Below are 23,742 nucleotides of genomic sequence, written 5' to 3' on the forward strand. Positions count from 1 at the left end.
AAATCATGTCTAAAGTATTTATAATACTTTAGGCAAAGTAAATGCTACATCAACACATGTTTCTTAGTAAATAAAGACAAAGAGAAAAATCCCACATATTCAATACAAGCACATTTTTCCAATATTTTGTATGGAATTTGTACACAAAACCTATGAATACAGAGGCAAGTGAGTATTTATTAATTCAACATTCATTTGGCAGTATGTTTGTGTGCTGCATATCAACCTCAAAGCCTTTCATAAATCATGGACATACTCTACCATTAAGCTACATCCCCTGCACCTATATGATTTTTTGAGTTGACTTAATTTCCAATTTTGAGATGTCTTTATGGTCACTATTATAAAATATTTCTTAAAAATGCACCCTATTTTAAAAACATGCCAAGGCAACAGAACTTCTATCTAACTTCTCTTCTGTACCTTTGATTGTTTATTGTATTTATTGGAAATTTAATTAAACAAGATGAACCTACTCTCTGGCAAAGCTACAATAGTAGTATTTCTTGTCCCATAAATTTTAATTCATTTGGTAAAAGTAGTTTAAGTTAAAGTCTTCTTATAATAGTTACTGAAATTGAATTTAATACTTATCATATAACACCTCATTGTTTATCATAGGACAGTCAGATGAAGAACTGTATTTAAAAAAACTAAACTTACAGGCCTATTAGACTTTTTTAAAAAGTAAAATATTTACACTGTAATATATCATGCCACTAGAAAAGATAACTAGCCTTATATGAAGGAATACCAGTATGGCATCATAATAAACTAATACTCCTGGAGCTTTCTTTTTTGCAACTTCACTTTTTAGAAAATACCAATTAGAGTTCCACTATATTTTAATGTACAGAAAAATGCAAAAATCATTACATCCTAACAACAACAACTTAGACAAAAATATAAACAAACAGCAAAATCATAACATTCTCTTTTTTTCTGATGGCCATGGGAATAAAATCTAAGGACTCATGGATGATAGGCAACCATTCTAGTACTTAACTTCATTCCAAATCCAAATAGACTTCAATATTCCTCTCTTGAAGTGAAGAACAAGGCCCAAAACCATTACAGATGGAGAAGATTGAAATAACTCTCTCAATCAATTTGATAAATGGCATCTATATTGGAATAATTAAACCAAAAGCAGAATGCATGTGATGTTCAAGTATTCACAGGATATTCATGAAGATAGATTCAATCCTAGGTCACAAAACCAATTTTTAGCTATTTCAATGTTTGAGCTAATATAAAGTTTGCTATAAAATAACTGTGGAATTGAATTTTAAATCAGTGCTTGAAAGATGCCTGGAAAATCCCACATATTTAAAGTTAGAAACTTTCTCAATAAACCATCAATTAAAAGAAAGGTTACAGCTGGGAGGTGGTAGTGCATGCCTTTAATCCCAGCACTTGGGAGGCAGAGGCAGGTAGATCTTTCTTTCCAGGACAGGCTCCAAAGCTATAGAGAAACCCTGTCTCAAAAAATCAAAAAAAAAAAAAAAGGAATGTTGTGCAAAGGTAATTTGAAAATAGTTTAAATGAAGACAAATGAAAGTAGAACTAAGAACTTAATTCAGTGCTGAACTTCTTGTTTTTCAAGATCCAAAATTCAATCCTCATTACTTCAAAAATAAATAAATCAATACATAAAAAGGAATACATTATAATTTGAGAAATTCATCCAAAGAAGCTCTTGGAATGAAATTTACAATGTTAAATGCTTTGATTAAAGAAGCAATACCTTGTCATCAATGGAAAAATATACCTTAGTAAAGTATAAACAGAAGAAATTTAAAATGAAGCAAGAAGAAGGAAGGAGAAAATAAGACCACCTATGAATTTAATTCAAAATAAAAACAAATAATATTAATAAAATTAACTCTATCACCTCTTTGAAAAAAATTAATCAAATCAGAAAACAATAAATTTTTTGCCAAAGAACACAAGATACAAATTCCTAATATTGAAAAATGAAATAGAGGATAACATTAAAAATAGATGTAAAGGGATATTAAAGACAACTTCCATCCTCTAAAATCAACAACTTAAAACAATCAAAACAATCACTCAAGATTTTATTTACTATTCTGTATGTTGTTATATAAAAGAAATGACATACTAACTCATGGCATAATATGGAAGAAAATTGAAAATACTAAGTGAAATTAAATGTCCACAAAGTACATATTTCTCTGATATAAACAGAGAAAATTTCCAAAATAGGCAAATAATAAAAACACTAAAGTGTGGCACTAAAGAGACACACAGTCCAATATAATAGAATAGAGAAATAAACCCATACAGATACAGCCACCTGATTTTTGACAAAGATTCCCAAAATATTCACTGGAGAAAAAAGAAAGTCACTTCACTACTAAATGGGAGATCTTTACCAGCTAGTCATCTGCCAGGGTATTCATATCAAAAGTAAAGATCTCAAAAGAGTAAACACCAAAGGAACACTTAATACAATCAATAATGAAAAAATAAATTGAACCTAAAGTTCTTAAAGGAAGATCCTAGCCAAAAAACACATTAAAAATATCCAACATCTCTAGCTATCAGTGAAATGGCATTGAAAACTACATTGAAATTCCATGTCACCTCAGTTAAAATGGTTTTAATTTAAAAAAAAACACATACTGACAAGAATGCTGAAAATGTAGACCCTATATACCACTTTGTATGAGTACAAATTAGTGTAGGCATGAAAGAAATCATTAACAGTTTCATAAAATTTGAACTACCATGTGATCCTGCTCTACCACTCCAGGTAATATCTCCAAACAATCAAACTAGAGATAACTACATCATCCATGTTTGTTGTTCACTATTCATTATAGCCAAGAAATGCACTCAGTCTTAACATCATTTGTAGGAAAATGGATCAATCAGGAGGACATAATAATAAAGGAACTAACTAGTTTATCTATCTATATTTATAACTTTTCTCAGATGTGGAACCTATAAAAGACATTTAGTTACAAAAAGAACTATTTGGGTAGAAGAATGGGATTAGTATGAGTGGGAAGAGTCAGCAGAGAGACAAAAGACCATAAGAAGACTCAATATGATATACATATATGGAGATCCAATAAAATTGATGATTTTGTATAAGTAACACATACTAATATAAATGTTGAAAAATCAGAAGTTGAATGGCTTGTACTGTGAAACTTTAAAAATTTTAAAGATGTAGTAAACACCAGATTGTACTATTTAGGTCAAAAAGTATTAAGTACAGAGTAAAGGAGCAGAATACATGCAGAGCCAGTTGACTTTAAACAAAGTGAAAATGGCAATTTAATGAAGAAAGAATACACATTTTGATTGAATATGTTATAAAATTGGATATCCATGTGGAAGACAATGAACTTTGATCCATTCTTTGCAAATATACAAAGAATAACTAAAACAAATTATAAGTGTATATGTAAAATTTAATATCTATACATTTTTAGAAGAGATGACGCAAAGAAGGAAAATATGATCCTTTGTTAAGCAAAGATTTTAGATTTTGGCAATGAATTCATGAAGAATTCTACTTCACTAAACTTTATATTATTTGATCTTATAAAAAAATTATTAAGAGAAAGAAAAGACAGGCCCATGAAGAGAAAATAATTTGAAATTTATGCCATTTTTAAGTTTAAACAATTTGACAGTCCCTCTACAGAAGATGATATAATAGAAAGGGGGAAACAAATGAAGGAATATTAAACATCATTAGCAATTATGGAAATCTTCATTAAAACCCCAATAATATACTACTACATACTTACTAACGTAACTAAAACCCAAGTCACCAAGAAAACTCAAGCAATAAAAAGTTCTGAAGAATATAAGCATAAACAGCTCTCTTCAGTTGTTACTGGAAGCGCAAGTGGCATAGCCAATTTGGAAATGTGGCTGCCTATTTTCTAAAGTGTTAAACATACACTTATAAGACTTAGCATCCCACTGCAGCACACTCACTCAGGGGAATTAAAAATGTCTGTTTCCACAGTAAGCAGTGTGAGAGTATTTAGAGGCTTCCATTCTTGTTGTCTTGCTTTGTTTCCTGGTGCTTGAGACTGAACTCTGTCCCGTGCATGCTAGGCTCTATCTCTGAACTGCATCTGTACCACATTGAAGGTTGTCTAAATGTCTCTCTAAATTTCCCAGTCCAGTTTAAGAATGCTGTGTGGCCCAGACCAGCCTTGAGTTTAGAGGCTCGCCTTAGCCTCCAGAATAACTTGGGTTAGAGGTGTGTGTGTGTGTGAAAGTGCTTTTTTTTTTTTAAGCTGATTTTCTGATAAACCCCTAAACTGGAAATCCCCAACCAGCCTTCTAAGTGAAAAATATATAAACAATGTGTGGAACATCAATTCAAATGAATGCTAGGCAACAATTGAAAGGATGGAACTAAATGGAAACAAAAAATGGCAAATTACAAATCCATTCTTTTCAGGTGAAAAAAAATCATACCTAAAAAGTTTCAGTCTCTAAATTATGGATGACATCTTGGATAATAGCAAATTCAGAAGAAGAAGGCCACTAAGTGGTGGCTGGGTACTAAAGCAGAATGATCTTATTCAAAGGCCTGAAGTTTGCTAGACTGATAAAAATGTTCATTTTCATGTTCAACTACTAGTCGGAGTTGCATTATTATATGCATTTTAGTATACAAAAAGTATCCCTTAATAAGCCTGTCATATAAGACTGTCCATTACATAAACAAAAAGGATACACACACACCCAGACACACAAAGTATGACTAATAACTTAATAAAAGCCAATTGTAGTGACATAAACCTGTTATTCTAGTAACTGGGAGGCTGAGACAGGATTGTGAATCCAAGGCTAACCTAAACTGAATCATAGGCTGTGTTTCAAAAAAAAAAAATACTGAAAGGTAATGTTGAGAATGTGACTGACAGAGTAGCAAGTTAAAAGTGGGGAGTCGGCAAGAAGGTATTCTGAGGGACCAGCAGAAGATTTCAATTGATAGAGATGTTTGCAACCAAACTAGCTCTTGCAACCATATCTATGGGTGGAGGTGTTTATGTCCTGATTGTACAAGCACACTTACACTCCTTTTTAGCAATAGCCTGCTCTGTCACCTGATTTTCCCCTCCCACTAACACACTGAGTCACTGTCCTTCCAGAATTTCTATGCAATATGAGCAACACAGTCCCTGCAATTGTGCAGAGCATCTGAAAATTGAAGGCTAGAGTGAATCCTCTGACATGCTATTTCCTAGAGATTTCCACTCCACCTAAAAGATTTTGATAGATATAGTAAAAATAAATATATCCAAATTTACCTAGTTAACTTACATATTGTATTTGGATATTGCCACATATTGTTATTCTTTCTATTGCTTTAGTAAGTAATACAGAAATCACTTACCATCCAAAATATATTTGACTGGCTTTTCTTTAACATATTATACAAGAGAAATGAGAATGATTCTTTGAGTTCCCTTAGACTTATTTTTTTTTTGAACTGAAAGAAATGTAGCTTAAAATATATATGGGAAAACATTTTTTTCAAATGTAACATCAATATATGATATTTGTGTAAACAATACTAACACTAATGGTGTAAATATGTTCTCTAAAAATACAAGGTAATGTTACTTCTTTTGCATTTATTTTTACAGTTTCTCATGACCATTTGGGTCTGCTATTGACTTTTTGATTGTCACATAATTACACTGTAACATTACCACTAATTTGAGATGGAAGTATTTCCCAGAAAGTAGTAGTACTTTAAACATCTTCAAATAGAAATGATTTAACATCTTCAAATAGAAATGGTAGTTGTAAGACTAGTCTGTTTAGTAACGAACACACCTCCTAACCAGGTGGCTGCATGCCATTGCTAATTATCCAATTGCTTAATCTTAATTACACCTTCTTTTTTAAAGCAAATGAGTGGTAGAAAAGGTAACACATTTACTCTCTCTCCATATATATATATCCATATTTATATATATATATAATTCATATATATATATGAATATATATAACTTATGCTGCATATGCCCCAAAACAATTTAAGGACCCACATTGTTTATCTTCACTGGAGCAAAGAAATGGAAATTAAATAAATGACTCAATTTAATAGAAGTTAAATTATCCACAGAGATCATCCATCCTCTTTACACAGAGTTTATCAAATTGTAATAATCAACTAAATGCCTCCATGGCACCCCACCTCCCTCAACTTTTCTTTTTTCTTTCCAAAACCCCTCTCACTTCTGCCTTGCCACTGTCCTATCACCCCTTCTGCCCTTTCATTCTCCCTAGTGACACAATTACTCCCTCCTGTCCCTCGAGAACTCCTTTCTATTCCTTGCATTCTCCCCTTAACTACCTCACTGTATCCTTACCAAGCCCAGTCTCCAAACCTATGTCTCATTCTGCTGCCCTCTATTACCTTGCCCATTTACCTGCTTCCCTGCCTCTCTTCTGATTTAAGGACCATCTATCAATAATTACCACCTATTAACTGACACAATAACAAAAATATCCTTTTCTGGGTATCTTTTTTTTTAATTTCTGAAGTTAAACTTATTCCATATTTGACACTCTAGGCTACTGGACTTGTGAAACTCAAGCTATTCACCTTTCATGGTCTTTAGCCTCTTAGGCTAAGTTCCTATTGTAATTTTTAAAAGTAGTAAACATATTCTCTGCTATTCTCCTTGGAGTATTGTTTTAAAATGGGAGTGCTAGTATGAGTGTGCTTAATAAAATGTATAATTCCAAATATAATGTAAAATGTATAATTCCAAGCAAAATAAAATGTATAATTCCAAACATATCATATGATAAATAATGTTTATAAAATTTACAAAAAATATTTCTTTGTTGACCAAGTGCTTAATTCTAGTACAAGAAATAGGATTGTGAGTCTAAATATGATAAGATCTTGATTTCAGCAAATTATTTATACACTATCTACTTACATATCATAATTTTCCTATTCTACCAGTGTCTTACAATAAGAGTTTCTATCATGTAGTTATGATAGCACTGTGAAATCTAAATATTCTTCTATAATTATTGAAGAACAAGCAATAGCTAAACTACAGAAAGAATAGCAATGATCTGTATTTATAAAAATACATAAAATTTGAGGATACACTCATGCAAGCCTCTAACAGTATAGTGGCTAACATATTACCCTTAGTAAATCACTTAGAGTAGCAATACTAAGCTCCAGTAGCCTAAAAAAGTTAATAAAATGCATTTATTCAGGAAAATATTAAGCCTGTCTTCAGCAATTAAGCAGCGGTTTTCAAAGTATTAGGTCACAGAAGCTCACCCCTGACTACCATCTGTTATAGGCAATCGACAGGCTCATCCATTTACTCACCCACCATTTTTATTCCTAGAATACTGAGTCTCTCTCATTCTTATTCAGACAGATTTAAGCTGCTGCTATTTTATAAACCATACACGAATGAATAGATAGGTGAGGAGAGCCTTCAAAATTTATTTGTTCAGTGTTTGCATTCATGTTAACATCTCAAATAATGATACTTATCAGTCCTAATTGTCTTCCTGTAATATGGCTATTTACTCAGACCTGAATTACTGTCATACATTTATTTAGTGTGTTGTACAGAAAGAGAACAGTGCACTATTGATCTCAATTTGATTAGAACCAACACTCGAACACTTAGTAGAGGCATGAGACTCTGTTTAGATTAGATGATCTCCATCTAGCATAGAAGCTAATATGCCTCCAATTTTGAAAGCAGATTACTTTTGCTTTTCTGCTAGAATTTCTAAAATAATCTCTATTTTTACTTCCATGTATAATAGGTAAATTAGAATTAGGTTTATTATATTATGTATGGTCTGTCTTCTTTCTTTGAATAAGTAGCCTGCTTTAGAAATATCCATTCATCATGATAAATAATCCTGTCATGGTTTTTGAGATAAAAATCAAAGTGCCAGAAAATATTTAATTAACCTGATTTTATAGCCTTTATAGAGATGAACTGTGTATCATCACCAAGTCAGGCTCTGGAAAGTTTTCTGTTTTCAATATTGATAAGAATTATTTCTGGCTAAACTATTTATGAGTGTTTCTTGTTTTAGTCTCCCCAGGAACTAAACAAATGAGCAAGTATGGTTTACATAAATAATATAAAACTTAACTTATTCTATATTTCTTGTACTTTCCTCCACTGAGTCTGAGTTATCAATACAGGGAAAATTACAGTGCCAAGAGCTTGGCATGTTCCAAAATGATCATGCCCAAACTGACAACTGCCAATCTTGTAACTCTCATCCCTGATCTGAATCTTCAGAATGCTTTCTTTTCTATGCTGTATTTGTGATGAGGGGAAGGGCTGGAACTATTGTTTCCAAAGGCTTACAGAGTATATTAATGAAAGTCCTTAGCTACCCTCCTGCCAGCACTATTTGGCTACAAACTTGATGTTAGCATTATTAGTCAATTCGGGAAGTTGTTCATGGCAACATTTGATCCAGAATCATCTATCCTTCACGTAAAAGTCACAAGTCAGAAAAAAATATGTTTGTTAAATCTTATCTTGTATCCATTTTCTTTCCCTTCTTGTCATTTCTTGTTGTAGATCCAGCCTAACACCTTAATGCCCAGGAAAAATCCCAGCATCTATTGTGTATACATGTCCTTCTGTTGTTCATATCTAGCCTGTGGGAAAAAACCATAGAGTATCAGGCTGGCATTTAATGGAGTATACTTAGAAGCTAGCATATTCAAGAGCCTAGGTTATGGAGAAGATAGATGGAGCAGGAAGGACAAAGGTGGAGAAGAGAAGGGAGGGACTGTGACAAAGTCTTGCAAAGAATATCAGATGACGAAAATTCAAGGAAGTATTCTGCAATTTAATTATTTTTGTTTCAATAGATCATTATTCTAGTCAACATTAATAGACACTTTGAACATTTAATTTTATAATGGGGATTTAATCATAAATGATAAAATATGAAGTATACAATTTCTAAGTAGATGAAATCAAAAGTCTGCTCTATGGTTATATCAAGAAAGATAAAAAGCTACCTTTGGCAACTCTTTCCTAAATAACTATATTTGGCAATATTTTGCATATATGCATTTATTCTTCTATCTATTCAACCAGTATTTCCTGAACATCTGCAGACACTGTCCTCATCCCATATCTTGGTCAAGACTTCTTTAGCCCCTTTGTACTCCTTCTTGTTACTTATTTCATTTTGCCAGGCACTTGTGCTATCAAAGTAACAGGACAAAAGAATATATGTTAATATATAAATAATGAATGAATAATAAATAATCTAGGACATAGAATATGATATCCATGTGAGAATCTAGATCAGCAACAGCAAAAAACGCACCCAAAACTAAGATCTGAAGAAACCTGTAGTTAGTAACAATGTATTGATATCCCTTGTTACAAATGTACAATATTAATATAAAATTTCACTAAAATATGGAACCAACCTAGGTACTTGTCAATAGATGAGTGGAAAATACACTATACATACACAATGGAGTTTTATTCACTCATAAAAAGTGAAACTATGTCAGTTTCAAGATAATGAATGAAGTTAGAGACTTTTTTGACAGAAAAAAAGCCAGAATCTGAAAGATAAATGTATGTTGTCTGTTGTAATAAGAGTGGCGGGGCTGCATCCCCAGCACCCCGGCCGCCTGCTAGCTCATGCCTGAAATGACAACAAACAAACTGTATTCATTTAAACACTGCTTGGCCCATTTCTATCTAGCCTCTTCTCGGCTAACTCTCGCACCTGGACAAGCCCATTTCTTATAATATATGTAGCACCCCAAGGTGTGCTTACTGGGAAGATTCTAGCCTATGTCCATCCTGGGTCATAGCTGAATCGCATCTGCCTCAGAGAGCAGAGCTATCGCGTCTGCCCAGGAGAGGGGAGCATGGCATCTCTGAGCTCACTTTCTCTTCCTCCCAGCATTCTGTTCTGTTTACTCCTCCCACCTATGTTTTAACCTATCAGGGCCAAGCAGTTTCTTTATTGCTTAACCAATAAAATCAACAGATTGATATATGACACTCCCAGTTGTCTATTATATGCAAAACACATACACACATGTACACACACATACACACATGCACAAATGACATGAAAGTAGAAAGAGGAGGGAGAAGAGAGAAGACAGAAGTGGGAGGAAAAATATGGAGTAACAGAGGGAAGATAACTTTTGTAATTTCTCTCATATGAAGATTCTCAATTTATATGCATGCATATATAGATATTTACATTTATATAGATCTTTGATGAATGATACTGAATGTATAAAGAAAACTATTCATGGAAAAAGGAAACTAGTAAGAGGGAGAAGGGGAAAGTGAAGATAATAAGGAGCAAAATTGAGCAGGAACAATTTTACATACACATATGAGAGGATGCATAATTAGACTCATTAATTGTATATCAAATCATAAAAGTAAAATATAAAAAGGTAATTATGTGTAGGATATATATTCTTTACAATATCTTAACCATTTTCTATAATCCTAAAACTATAAACCTAAAAATAAAGATACTTATAAGAAAAAGAAACAAATTAGTGAGAGAAAAATAAAGGAATATAGGAGCAATATTTCTTTAATAAAGTCTATAATGAAAATATGTGTAATGTAAGTTACAAATACAAAAGGAAACATAAATAGTTGGGCACACTCATAATCACAGTATTTGGAAGATGAAGATAAAAATATCAGGAGTTCAATGGCCAGCATCAGCTCCGTAAATGAATTCAAGGCGAGCCTAGGCTACATGAGACTCTGTCTCAGAAACGTACATACATACATAGATGAAAACAGATGAAGGTGAGTAATAGTGATATACATCTGCGATTCTAACATTTGGGAGGCTGAGACAGGAGGCTTGCGAGTTAGAAGTCAGGTTAGTTTATAAACCGAGACTTTCTCTCTAAAAAATGAAACAGCCATTTTCTTGCTGCTCTATTCTTAGTCGCTAGGAAATAGAAACAACCTAAATGTCCTTCAACCTGAATGGATAATGAAATGAAGTACATATACATGATAGAATACTATTCAGTAGTACAGAAAAGTGAAATTATGAACTTTGCAGGGTAAATGATTTTAGCTAGAAAATATCATGTTAGGTAACCCAGATACAGAAAGACAAAAATCACATATTTTCTATCATTAGAGGCCCCTACCTGCAAATCTTCAGATATTACTACATAGCCTGGAGTGACTACAGAAACCAGGAAAGTAAATTAGAAACATTTTCAGAAGATGGGGGCCTGGGGGAACAATAGGGACGGGAATAGCAGGATATTCGTGATCTGATACAGGAATGCAAAATGGGGAGTTCATTAGGGAAGAGAGGAGGAGGGAAATGCATAATAAGTATCAATAAGGGTAAAAACTAATAACAATAAGGTGTCTGAAAAAAGTCATAAGGACTAACTGCACAATATTAGTGAAATTATGGTTTTCAAAGGAGAATCTACAACTAGTAATGTATTAAACTAGCATAATCCCTAACAGCAATCTATAAATATTTGTACTTGTACCATTTTAGATAAGTGTAGCCTTCTCCTCTCATCAAGAAAACTCCACTTTGAAACAGATGGAGATCACCACAATAAACCACGACCACAAAAATTCAGAGTTGTAGCTCCCAGTGCTGATGGATACAAAGCACTCGCACATCTAAAGTTCAGGGGACATTGGGGAAGAGGGAGCAGGAATATTTTAAGAGCCAGAGGATCACGGTGTTTCCTGTGATATTCTGTTTACTTACAATGTCAGAAGCTGCACCTACAAAATCTGCCCAACATGACTGCCCAAATGTGAGCTAAATACAGATGGCATGTATGAGTGTGCCAAAGAGGACAAGGAAAAGTGGATGAAGCCTACACAAAGGCAACTGAGAAAAGCTGAGAGTGAGAGTGGTAGCCTTCCCCAGGGTAGAGCACACTAACTCGTTGTCTAGTGCCAAATAGTCAGCCCTGAAATACATATACAATTAACGTTACATGGACTGAGCAGGTCATATTTAGTTCTTATGTATATATATGTATACGATATATATATATATATCTTAGTCTCTAGCTCATTAAATCCTTCATCTCCATATTCATGCTACTCCCTAACTTTCTGATCCATCCTAAGTCTTTAATGATGACTCTTTCTCTAAGCACCTCTAAAACGTAGGCATTATTTTCATTTCTCTCTCTTCCTCTCTCCTTGCCTCCCTCCATCAGTCCCTCCCTCCCTTCCTCCTTCCCTCCCTCCCTTTCTCTCTCTCTCTCTCTCTCTCTCTCTCTCTCTCTCTCTCTCTCTCTCACACACACACACACACAGCACACCACACACACACACAAATTTCTTTGTATCTTAGCATCTGTCATCCTGTCATCATCTACTCTTACAACTTCAACTGTTTCATTTTCTACCAACAATCCTTGTCACTACTCCCAGTCATACCACTCTCTTGGATTCTAAGGATGCTTTCTGAAAGTCTGCTAAACATCTACGAACTTTTCATTCACCTTAATTCAATGTGTTACAAAGTAAATTAATCAATTTTCCCCTCATAAAAATTTTACTATTGATATTTTGTGCTCATTGTGCTGATGTCATCATCTTAATCATAGTCCTTTGCTCTAGAATCTTTGTTGTCTTTAATTCCTCCATATTTCTCAATTTCACATATATTTGTCCAGTTGTCAGCTCTGTGCAAATGAAGCCAGTAGTTTTCTTATTTAAAAAAACCTCCCTTGGTCTTCAAAAACAAAATCTAAACTCTTTAAATGATCTATGAGGCTTTGTATATAAATTTATCCTCAGTGTTCAGTGTTTTACAATTAATGATTTTATCTATATCACCCATTTTCTATGTTCTCAGAATTTGCGCAACACACAGTTTTCTTTTCCTGTGAATACCTTTTCCTAAAGCTTTCCTTTCATCTAGATCAGCTAAGTACTTGGAAGGAACTCTATGTTTTATATTTGTACCACTTATCAGTAATGACTAACACAAATAACACATATTAGAACTTGACTTCAAATTGCAGCAGTTATGTAACTAGTGCTTAGCACCAACAAGTAACACCACTCCCAAGTGCTTTTGAGAAATAAACAATATCTGTCTTGTTGGATTGTATATCTTCAGCATTTGTATTGTTCTCTGACCCATAGGAAATGATTATGGCAAAGGAAAATTCACAAATGAGTGAATTTCTTGACTGTTTGCTCTCTCTTCTTTTTTACACTGCTGCCAGCTTACTCACTCAGCATTTGTCACCTAGACTATTTTGAGAGCTTTCAAGTGGACTTCTTAACTTTCTTTCTCAACTTAAACTATGATTCTAGCTTACAAATTTGCTAAGCTTTTTTTTCCCCGTTTAATCTCTCTGTTTTCTCACAGATGTATTCCTCCTGAAAATATATTATAAAGGACACTGAGATATTTCCTGACTGTGGAAGTTCATGATCTCATATAGATGAGAGTTTTGTGTATTAGTAATACTGAAAGAAAACAAACTGCTGTCAGTATAGAGAATGAACTATCCTTGACAAAATTCAGAAATATCAAAGATGAGATCTTAGAACTAAAGGTTTAGATTTGGCTTTGAAATAAGGGTAATATAACTTTCCTAATACTTACATTTGGTTGGATATAGATGGCCATGTTACATCCTAGCTTTAAAAATTCAAACATAAATTATCACAGTCAAGACCAAATCTAAATTCAGAAGCATACAAATTCTTGTAGGAACTGGTATCTGCATATTACATCCTAGCATCATCTTCTGGTATTTATTTCTATTTTGTATTACTACAACAATATTATCATTCCTTTATCTCACTGTTTCATTCTGTATCTACTCCTAATGACTGCTATGTTTCTGTGGTAGGCAATTTCAACTTGAATTCCCTCTTAAGACTTGATATTTGACAAACTAAGTAGAATTTCTGTTGTTTTGTTCCTTTAGTATCACATGTATTTTCTTTTTGGCTTTTCTAGACAGGGTTTGTAGATCAGGTTGGCATCGAACCCACAGAAATCTGCCTTCCTCTGCCTCCCGAATGCTGGGATTAAAGGTGTTTGCCACCACCGCCTAGCTAGATTCACATGTATTTTCTTCATAACACTTCAAGTCTGTATATATTTACCTAACTGTGAAATCACTTGACTATTATTTAATTCCCCAAGTAAAGTGTAAGCTATAAAATTGCAAGGCTCAGGGAAGAATAGATGATTTGACAATTAAGAACATTTGATGCTCTTACAGAAGACCTGAGACCTGAGGTTCCTTTGCAATAAACATACAGTGACTCACAACATTCCATAATTTCAGTTTCAAGGAATCTGAAGTCCTCTTCTAGCTACCACATATACCAGAAAGACACAAGGTGAATATATATACATGCAGGCAGGCACTCATACACATAAAAATAAATTTAAAATAATTACCAACCTGTCGACTCTTTGTTGCCATTGCATGGATCTGACATGCATCACGATAAAGTATATTAGTTTATCTCCAAATAAATTTAATCAAAGAGTATACTTTTTATCATGTATGTACTTATTTTGATTACATAAGCCTTTATACATGTTTCTTTTCTTTGCTACATTTAAAAAATGATACTGATGCAATTACACCTATAGAAAGATGAAACAACAAAAAATATTTGTGGATTTGCAAATTTTTCTACAACTATGAAAAGTTAAGTACAAAATCTTTAAAGATTTTTTTTTTTAATTTTTCGAGACAAGGTTTCTCTGTAGCTTTGGTGCTTGTCCTGGAACTAGTTCTTGTAGACCAGGCTGGCTTCGAACTCACAGAGATCTGCCTACTTCTGCCTCCCAAGTGCTGGGATTAAAGGCATGCACCACCACCGTCCAGCTTAAAGATTTTCTGAATGATAATGAGCCAAATTAGATTCCAAAATAAACTGTCATAAAATAGGAAATTCATTTTTAAATGGTAGCATCCATTAATTAATAATTCTTTTGATGAAACTCTTTAATACCCCTTTTCTGATAAGCAGGTAGCAGAATGATGTAGCTACTGAGAGACTTGTATGCAAATTATGTTTTGCCCCATATTTCATGTAACTTTGGTCACATTTATTGTCTTAGCTTTCATTATTTCAATTTTTAACCTTATTTAATTAATTATATGTATTATGTGGAATACTTTTGAGAATTATAAAAGATAATGTCTACCACTACTTGGGACAGGGAGGGAGGTGATGATGAAGGGTATTCTATAAATGCTTAATTATTCCAGTTATTCCAATGGATGTCTATTTTGCCATTGATTTGTCTGATCACATGTGGCCAAAATTCAAATAGTCATATGGCCTGTTTCTTGTGGTTTAAATATACCATCAATTCTAAAATTCAAAATTCACTGAATCTGTAACTTGTGCCACAGTAGATCTGCCTTTCTGGATTCCTGCTTTTCTAAGTAATGATAAAAAGTTAATTATGTTGCACTTTCTACTGCTGTAAAGCACTTGCAGCTATAAAAGAATGCTGTTGCTTCATTTCTGTTCACAGTTTCAATTAACTGATGTTAGAATAAAAATACATGTTTGCAATGTGGAAGGGGCAATGTATTATTCAGCCTTTCCTGTTTGTAGCTGCTTATTAGTATGCTCCACATGTTTGCCTTTCTTCCACTTCAAATGCTAATTTTAGAGTCCCATTTTCATTATCGAACACCTTTAGGAAAAATTGTAACAGTAAGTATGACAGACATCTTGAGTCTGTCATGTTTCCCTCTTTCTTAATGAACTTGTTCTCATGACAAAAAATTTTAAATTCATACTTATTTTCAAACAATATCTTCCTTATAAAAATCAGTGAATTGCTCATTTCATTAGTTATCACTAGTTTCAGTTAACTTTCAGGCCACATAAACTGAAGGAGAAGTTGAGGATTTAAGCAGCTTTCTAAATAAATGTTACATTTGTAAATATTTAACACTAACATTTTTCCAGTTTTCAAGCAAAACTCATAGTTTGCTTAAAATATACAGGTACTATAATTGAGGTCAAAGAAGTCATCTTTTTGTTTGAATCATGTAGATAATTGCTTCAATTCTCCACTTCACTTTGTGTGAAGTAAGTAATTGAGTGAAATTTCAACTTAACATTTTACTGAAAAAAAAGTCAAAATGAATGTTGATTATCTTTAAGCCAAAACAAGTAGCTAATTGCCTGAAATTACCAGTTGCTTGGTCGTGCAACCTTGGTACATTTAGTCATATCTATAATGAAATTGGAGAAAGAAAAATAAACATCACTTCAGTATGCCTACCCTAGCTTTCAATCACATGCACTCGATGAGTTAATAGCACACTAAAAATGGCCACTTTTTTCCGATTTCTGGTTTTATCTCTTAAAATAAATGATTAAAGAATTTATGTCTATATAGAATAAAAATTATAGCATCTTAGCGGCATAATTTATCTCAACCAATTGTCACAAACATCTGTTTTGCATACAGAGAAAAATTATGAAAGTAGAAATCTAAGTACAAACAAGAGTAATCTGGTAAGACAGAAAGGTGATTGTTAACTAGAAATATTTTCACATATTTTTATTTTGCATGAACACAGTCTTGGAAGTTAGGATAAACAAATGAAATATGTGTAGGCATACTGGAAACCAGGGGGCGGGGGAAGGTTGGTGTTAAATATTTACAAATGTAAAAGAGGTCTGGGAAATCTTAAAGTCTATGAAGCTGTTTAAAAACACCCGAGGGCAAATGCTATCAAAATTATAATGAGAAACAAAATGGATGTTTAGGAATCCAATTTTCCCCTTTGAACTGGTGAATGAACCTTATTTAACAGACTTATACTACTTAAAAGGCTTTCTAAAAACCTACTAATAGACTGTCCACTTTGCTATATGACCATTCTGTACTAAAATCATTTCATAATGGTAGCTTTTTGTTTAATTCTGACAGAGCTCAAAGAGGAAATTTTTCACCTATATTTCAAATAATAATAACTTTTCAGTGTTTTGAAGTGAGAACTATGCTATGGTAAAAATCATCTTCTGACTTGCTGTACTGTATTAGTCATCTCAAGACTTATTTGAGAGGAAATGTTTAGCGGCTGTTTAATCTATTCCTTCTACCCTTATTTAATATCTCTCCAACTCTTTGAAGACATGATTAAGTTAACCCTTCAGATCTTTTAATTGAATTTTATAAGGACATTTTTTAAAAATAATTTCTAAGAATTTAAAAGGAAACACTTTGGCTTGTTTTCCCTATACTTTGCCCAAATACTCCATATATACATAGATAGGTCATAGATGCAGAAATTGAGCACGTTACTCCTTATGAAAGGCACAATAAAAACTTAGATACAGAATATGTCAAGACTATATCACACACATACACACACACACAAAACCATATTCATTGTTTGTGATAGTATGACATTCTATCATTCTATTATTGGCATGTCTGACCTATACTTCTTAAGGGCTCTACACAATTATTTGTTATATTTATACATAACCAGTTTAGGACCATCTTGTATTTATTTCTGTAATCTGGTATTACTCTGGATTTGAGTTTGCCTTTAATAGACTTTGTCATGTTTATTTTTACCCACATCAGCTTGTCAAAGTTGTTTGGAATCCCAAACTTAACCCATTACCCCAACCCCCAGCTCTGAAAAGGCAGAACTGATTGAACATGTATAAATTCTTTAAACAAAGTCACAAATGTCATACTGCTCTTTGCACACAGTCATGACCCTGAGACATTCTACATTGCTCACTCTTCTGCCATTTAGTTATAGCCTAACAAAACTCAACACCATATTTCTATAGATTTTTACCTGATTTTTGGATCGTCGACGACATTCAAACAATGGAAGGCAACAACACAGGCTCAAGTTAGAGTTGACCCTACGGCCAGATGTTCTACGTCGTGTCCTTCTAGAATTCATCATGCCTCAAAGTCGGTGTAGTACAATCTGAAAAAAAAAATATGACTTGGGGTGAAACAGTGAAAGAACTGGGGAGCATAGCAAGCAGTTTAAGACATGAGGAAGGAAAGGGCACAGGGTGGGAGAAGTTCTCAAAATTTGAAATCTCACCTTAATCCCTGCTCTTTAGAGATTCTGTAGTATATTTTCTAAAAATACAGCAACTCATAAGTTGCATCTTTTCTTAGAAAAGAGGGAGAGAATGAAGAAGAAATGTTGAATGACAGCCTAACCCCTACAAACCTAGCTTTAACATGTCCCTCAGACTCAGAAAAAGAAAAGAGGCCACATTATTCCCTCTTCCTCTATTTTCTCCTGGGACATTCATTTACCCTTTCTTATTTAAATTCCTGGCATTCCCATCTCAGAACTGTCTCTATCCCTGGGCAGTTCCTGCCATAAATATACTCTTCCACCCGGCTCAGACCTTCTTGGCCACCAGCCAGTTGGCTAGTTTCCCTCTACCAATAACTAGATTTTCTCTAACTATACAGCATTTAGATGTTACAAATATCAATATGAGTAATCAATTTGAATGTTGAACCCTACTGACAACATCTAGTATATCATTAGCATTAAATGTATATTGTCTTAATAAGCCAGTCTATTACTTTATCAACATACAATAGTGTCAAGGACATGAATAGATTGAACTATTACCCAATTTAAAACATACTTGGAACATGGCATCATAATACATGCCTATAATTCTAATACTCAGAAGGCTGAGGCAGGAGGATTAAAAGTTTGAGTTTGACCTGGTCTACACAGTAAAATATTGTCTCCAAAAGCCCAAGGGCTAGGGCTATAGATCAAAGGTAGAATATTTGGCTAGAATGCACAAGATCCTATACTTGATCTTCAGCACTACAAAAAAGAAATAAAAAAGGAAACAGTGTTTGAGAGTTTTGTTATGCAATAGAGATGTAGGTACATTAAATTGTAGTCTAGAACAGTAAGACAGACCACAAGTTTAATACTAAAATGTTTTACTTCATCTTTCCTTGTGTTTCTTTCTTTCCCCTTGCTTTTTAATCTTGAGACAGGTTCCTACTATGTTGGTCAGACTGGCCTAAAACTCACAGCAATCATCCTGTCAGCCTCTCAAGTGCTGATATTAACACTGTGAACCACCACCCCCACTTAAATAAGAGAGGTTTATATTCTATTTATTTATTTATTTATAATTTGTAATCTGCTGATATCTTTTTTAAAAAAGCTTCAAAGCAGCTGACATTTCATTGGAGATTGTTATAATCAATCATGTATTAAATATTTTAGCTAAAATGTTTTAAAGAAAATGATTTTATAAATTTTTGCTATTGCTATATTCATCTAAATGACTGCAAATAACAAAACTTATGATAACTTTCATTATTTTAAGGAATTATTGGTGGTGAGAGGGAATGTGAAAAAACTTCTGAAAGGCCAGCCTTCATTGTAAGGATAGTATAAATGACAAAACCTTTTCCTCCATCAACCTAATGTTTGTTTACCTCCCTCCTTCACAAATATCTCCAATAATGTAAAGTAATAGAATAAAGGCCTCCCCCATTGAAAACAAATACTGTTATGATTGTAAGATGGTGCCTTTTCACCTTCATTCTTCAAAGTTACTCTTTGAGCACATTTCATTACATTAGCTGATAAATTCAATTACCAAAGCCACTAAATTTGTGCTTATTGGTAACTATGATCTAACTTAAGAGTTAGCTTTAAGATTTGTGGCTTATAGGAGTTTTTAGATTCAAAGATAAAAACTTAAGAAGAAAAATGTGTTAGATGTTTGTATACATGTCATTAAATCCTCAAAATTTTACAAAGCAGGCATCATCACTCCTACTTTCAAATGAAAAACCTAAATACAAAGAAGTGTCCACAGATAATTTAGTAGCATAACTCAAACTATAATTGAAATTTTCCAAGTCCAATGGCTTCACCTCTCTCACTTCTCCAACTGTATTAAAGGAGAAACAAAATGAAGACAGGTGCACAAAACTAGAAATTATTTTCCAATAGAACAACTCCCCATTCTTCTCAAAATTTTCTAGTTTTCTCTAAGAAGAAAACTAAGTTTCTCTTCAGTTAAAAAATAATTTTACATACTTGAGGTTCAGTTAAATAACTTATGATCATAAATTTAGGATGAGCTATACATTTTTGATTCAGAAATAAGAGCTAGACAAAAAGAGGACTTCCAAGGATGAAGGCTTAAACAGTGGTTCTCCTAACGTTGGGGCCATTTAGAATGGTTTAACTTGTTGTGGTGACCCTCGGCCATACAATTATTTGTTGATACTTTATACCTATATTTTTGCTAATGTTATGAATCGTAACGTATATGTCTAATATACAGGATATCTGATATGTGATCCCCAAAGGGACTGTAGCTCACAAGTTGAGAATCACTGGCTTAAAACTATTTATTTGAAGCATTAGATATTAGCGTTCAAAGCCCCCAAATTGAGTTTGTTTGTATATAATCTAGTCATTAATATTGCTGTATAAGCTCTTAGGGATCCATTCTAAAATGAAATTAAATAAAAATATTGTCAAGATAAAGTATAAATGATTAAACATGAGCTGTTGTGGTTGAGCATTAATCTAACACTAATACAATCAACTAAAGGTCTTTATTGGCTGTATTCATTGGTTGACATCTTGATGAATTTGGTGAATAACTAGAAGATTTTACATCTAGAGCATGCATGTAATAGTAAATATTTCAATAGTAAATATTTAAATCTTTATCTACTTCCTGGAGGGTACGTCTGCCAAGCCTTAAAAACACATATAATCTAAAATTGCTCCCTTTTGCTAGAACTTTTTGTTCTTTCCATGGTCAAAATTTTTAGACAGTTTCCTTGAGCATAGTTTTTTAATTTTTTTTTTCATTGATTGCAGTATTGAGAATTGATCCTAGGGGGTCTCACTCATACTCAACAAGGGCCTTTCCAATGAGCTACATCCCTATTGTGACATACTTCTCCTGTGTAACCTCTTCCTTTGTATACCTCTTCACTATTGATTTAGTTCCCCTTTCCAGAGAAATCTCACTTTCAGAGTTTATCAGCAATCTTTTTTGTTACAAAGTCTAAATTATTTTTATACAGCGTGTTCATTTTTATATTGTCTTCAACTAGAAACTCTTTCTTTGGCTTTTGAACTTAATCTTAGTCAAAAAACTAAAAGAATGGTGCTTCGTTCACTGGCTTCTGATTGTCTTTTATTATTTTTCTCCTATTGTATTCATTTTTACTTATATTTTCTTGTACACCTTTCTGTGCACTTAGGTTTTTCCACTGTTTCTTTTTAAAGTTTGATTTGTTTTCATGATTTTGTAACAGCTAGGTTGATGATAGTGTAATACAAATTTTCAGGTCTACTTCTGATCTTCTAAATCCTATTAAAATGCTTAGATAACTATTAATTACTACTACAGATCCCTCAAATAGAAATAGAACCCATCATATTTTCCTCATAAACACTCTTCTACTTTCCACCTTCCCAAATCATAATATTCTCCCACTTACATTTAATTATTTTCCTTTATTCCTTCTGTGAAGTCAATTATCAAGTTCTTCTGGATTTTCCTTTCTACATGTTCTTATGCTTTTTGCTTATTCAACAAACTAGTTTAATCCAGAACTAGCACAATATACAAAGCTCTCACCAGCATTTGCACTGTGCCTCCTGCATTACACTAAATATAAATTTAAGGTTTCTTTTTCTGTTGTTGTTGTCTTACTGCGTGTTCTAATATTCCAAATAATCAAATACCTTACCTTTCTCTGTCAAGACCTTCCTGTTAAAATCTTAGTTTCCAAGGTTTAGGATTTTAGATTTAACATTTGTTCCCTTCTGATAGATGATTTTGATCCTTTTCGTTCATTTAAGGCTATATAACATATACAGTTCACTCTACAGGGCATGAAAATTTACTAAAGTTTACACAATTCATACTTGCACTAAAATGGCTTTGAAGCCCAGTCAATGAAAAAGGAGAATAGAGACTACCCCATCTCAGCTTTTCGCTCAATTATTTCTGTTTAAAATTTCTTTCTTTTTATTTGTTGCCTTTAGACAGCATGAATATGGTGAAATGCAAGCCATCAGTCTAAATCTAAATCTAAATATCTACTTTCCTGGCTGTACAATGTTGTAATACTAAATGATGCTGGAGGAAATAGTAAATTGATTTGATGCAAATTCTTGGTCTCTAATCTTAACTTGTGTTCAAAGTTACCTAGTAACATTTCTTCCTCTCCTTATAAAAACTATTTTAAGCCTTCTCCACTGTCTTGTTATCACTACCCATCTGTTTCTTCATTTAACTTATTCGCCTCATGCTGCGTGGTACTTCTAAGAGAATCCCTCCAATTTTCTTGCATGCCACCTCTAATCATACTTGCTCATCACTTTCCTCCTCCTTTCCACCTTTCTGCAGAACTCTATGGAGGAAATGGCCACCTCTGGTATAAAAAGCTGTTAACACTAATATGTATATATTCCATGGGTTATTGATCCTACTGCACGTACTGGCTTTGTGGGAGCCTAGGCAGTTTGGATGCTCACCTTACTAGACCTGGATGGAGGTGGGTGGTCCTTGGACTTCCCACAGGGCAGGGAACCCTGATTGCTCTTTGGGCTGATGAGAGAGGGGGACTTGATAGGGGGAGGGGGAGGGAAAGGGAAGGCGGCGGTGGGGAAGAGACAGAAATCTTTAATAAATAAATAAATAAATAAATAAATAAATAAATAAATAAGCTGTTAACACACATATTCTCCAAATCTTGACCTCTCAGAGTTGTCACATGAGGATTGCCACTTGAGGTGTTTCGAGCTCACCCCAAGTGCTCTCTCATGATCACTGTTTATCTTGCTTGTCTCCCAGCTTTAACCTTACCCTCTCCAGTAGTTCTTTCCAATAATGAATGAAATTTCATTCTTTCCAGTAATGAAAAATGTTGTTTTCATGTTAAAAATAAAATGGCTTCCTTTGACATTCACCTTAAAAAAACGACCAAAATTATTTAAAGAGGTATTTTATTCTCATTTTTCAGTGTCCATCACTCTCATTCACTCTTAAATTTGATACAATTTTATTTTTTACCTCATTGATCTTTGAAATTATTAAAGTCAATGATGGCTTTACGGCTACTATATTCAATGGTTACACTAATCTCTGCTACTTTCTGAAATATCCCTTCTCATTCCTTTGGTTTCTTTGGCATTACCATGTGTTTTCTCCTATCTATATTTCTTGATTCTTCTGTCTTTGTTTTTTGGTCTTTGTTTCTGTTTTTTTTTGGTGGGAGGGGCTCAATTTCATTAAAAAGTTCTTTATATTTTGCTAGTTCATAATATTTTTTTCTCAGCCCTCAAGAGCTCTTACTTTACACTCAAATCTGCATGTAATTTTATTGTCATATGCTAATACCTTACAATTTCATCTCCAACTCAGATCTGCTTTCTAAATAAATAAATCTCTCACTTTAACATCCCCTAAGCTATTTCATTCAATACATTCCATGGGACTCAGTCAATAAATCTGCATTTCTAAAGTCAAATTGCTAAATCAACTATTTTTTTCTTTGTTTCTTAATTACAGTAAATGATATCACCATGAATCTTAATTTTCTAACTCATAATAGTACTTGGAGTACTCAAAGTCACTTTTGTTTACTTAGGATATTTCCTATTCATCTTACCTAGGTTATTGTTATACA

At 33.3% G+C, this 23,742-nt stretch overlaps 1 protein-coding gene across 6 annotated transcripts in view; it reads right to left on the minus strand.

The window, feature by feature from the left end:
* Rps6ka6 (ribosomal protein S6 kinase A6) overlaps positions 1-23,742 on the minus strand; it is a 181,690-nt gene that overhangs the window by 113,072 nt on the left and 44,876 nt on the right. For all 6 annotated transcript variants that reach the window (XM_050127559.1, XM_050127557.1, XM_050127556.1 and 3 more), the window contains one exon: positions 17,864-18,001. In XM_050127559.1, coding sequence (XP_049983516.1) covers positions 17,864-17,977 — 114 coding nt within the window. In that variant the 5' untranslated portion in view covers positions 17,978-18,001. The remainder of the gene's footprint in view (positions 1-17,863; positions 18,002-23,742) is intronic.

This window comes from Alexandromys fortis, unplaced genomic scaffold (assembly GCF_014885135.2).
Source record: "Alexandromys fortis isolate MF-2015 unplaced genomic scaffold, M_Fortis_MF-2015_v1.1 scaffold_188, whole genome shotgun sequence".
NCBI lineage: Eukaryota > Metazoa > Chordata > Mammalia > Rodentia > Cricetidae > Alexandromys > Alexandromys fortis.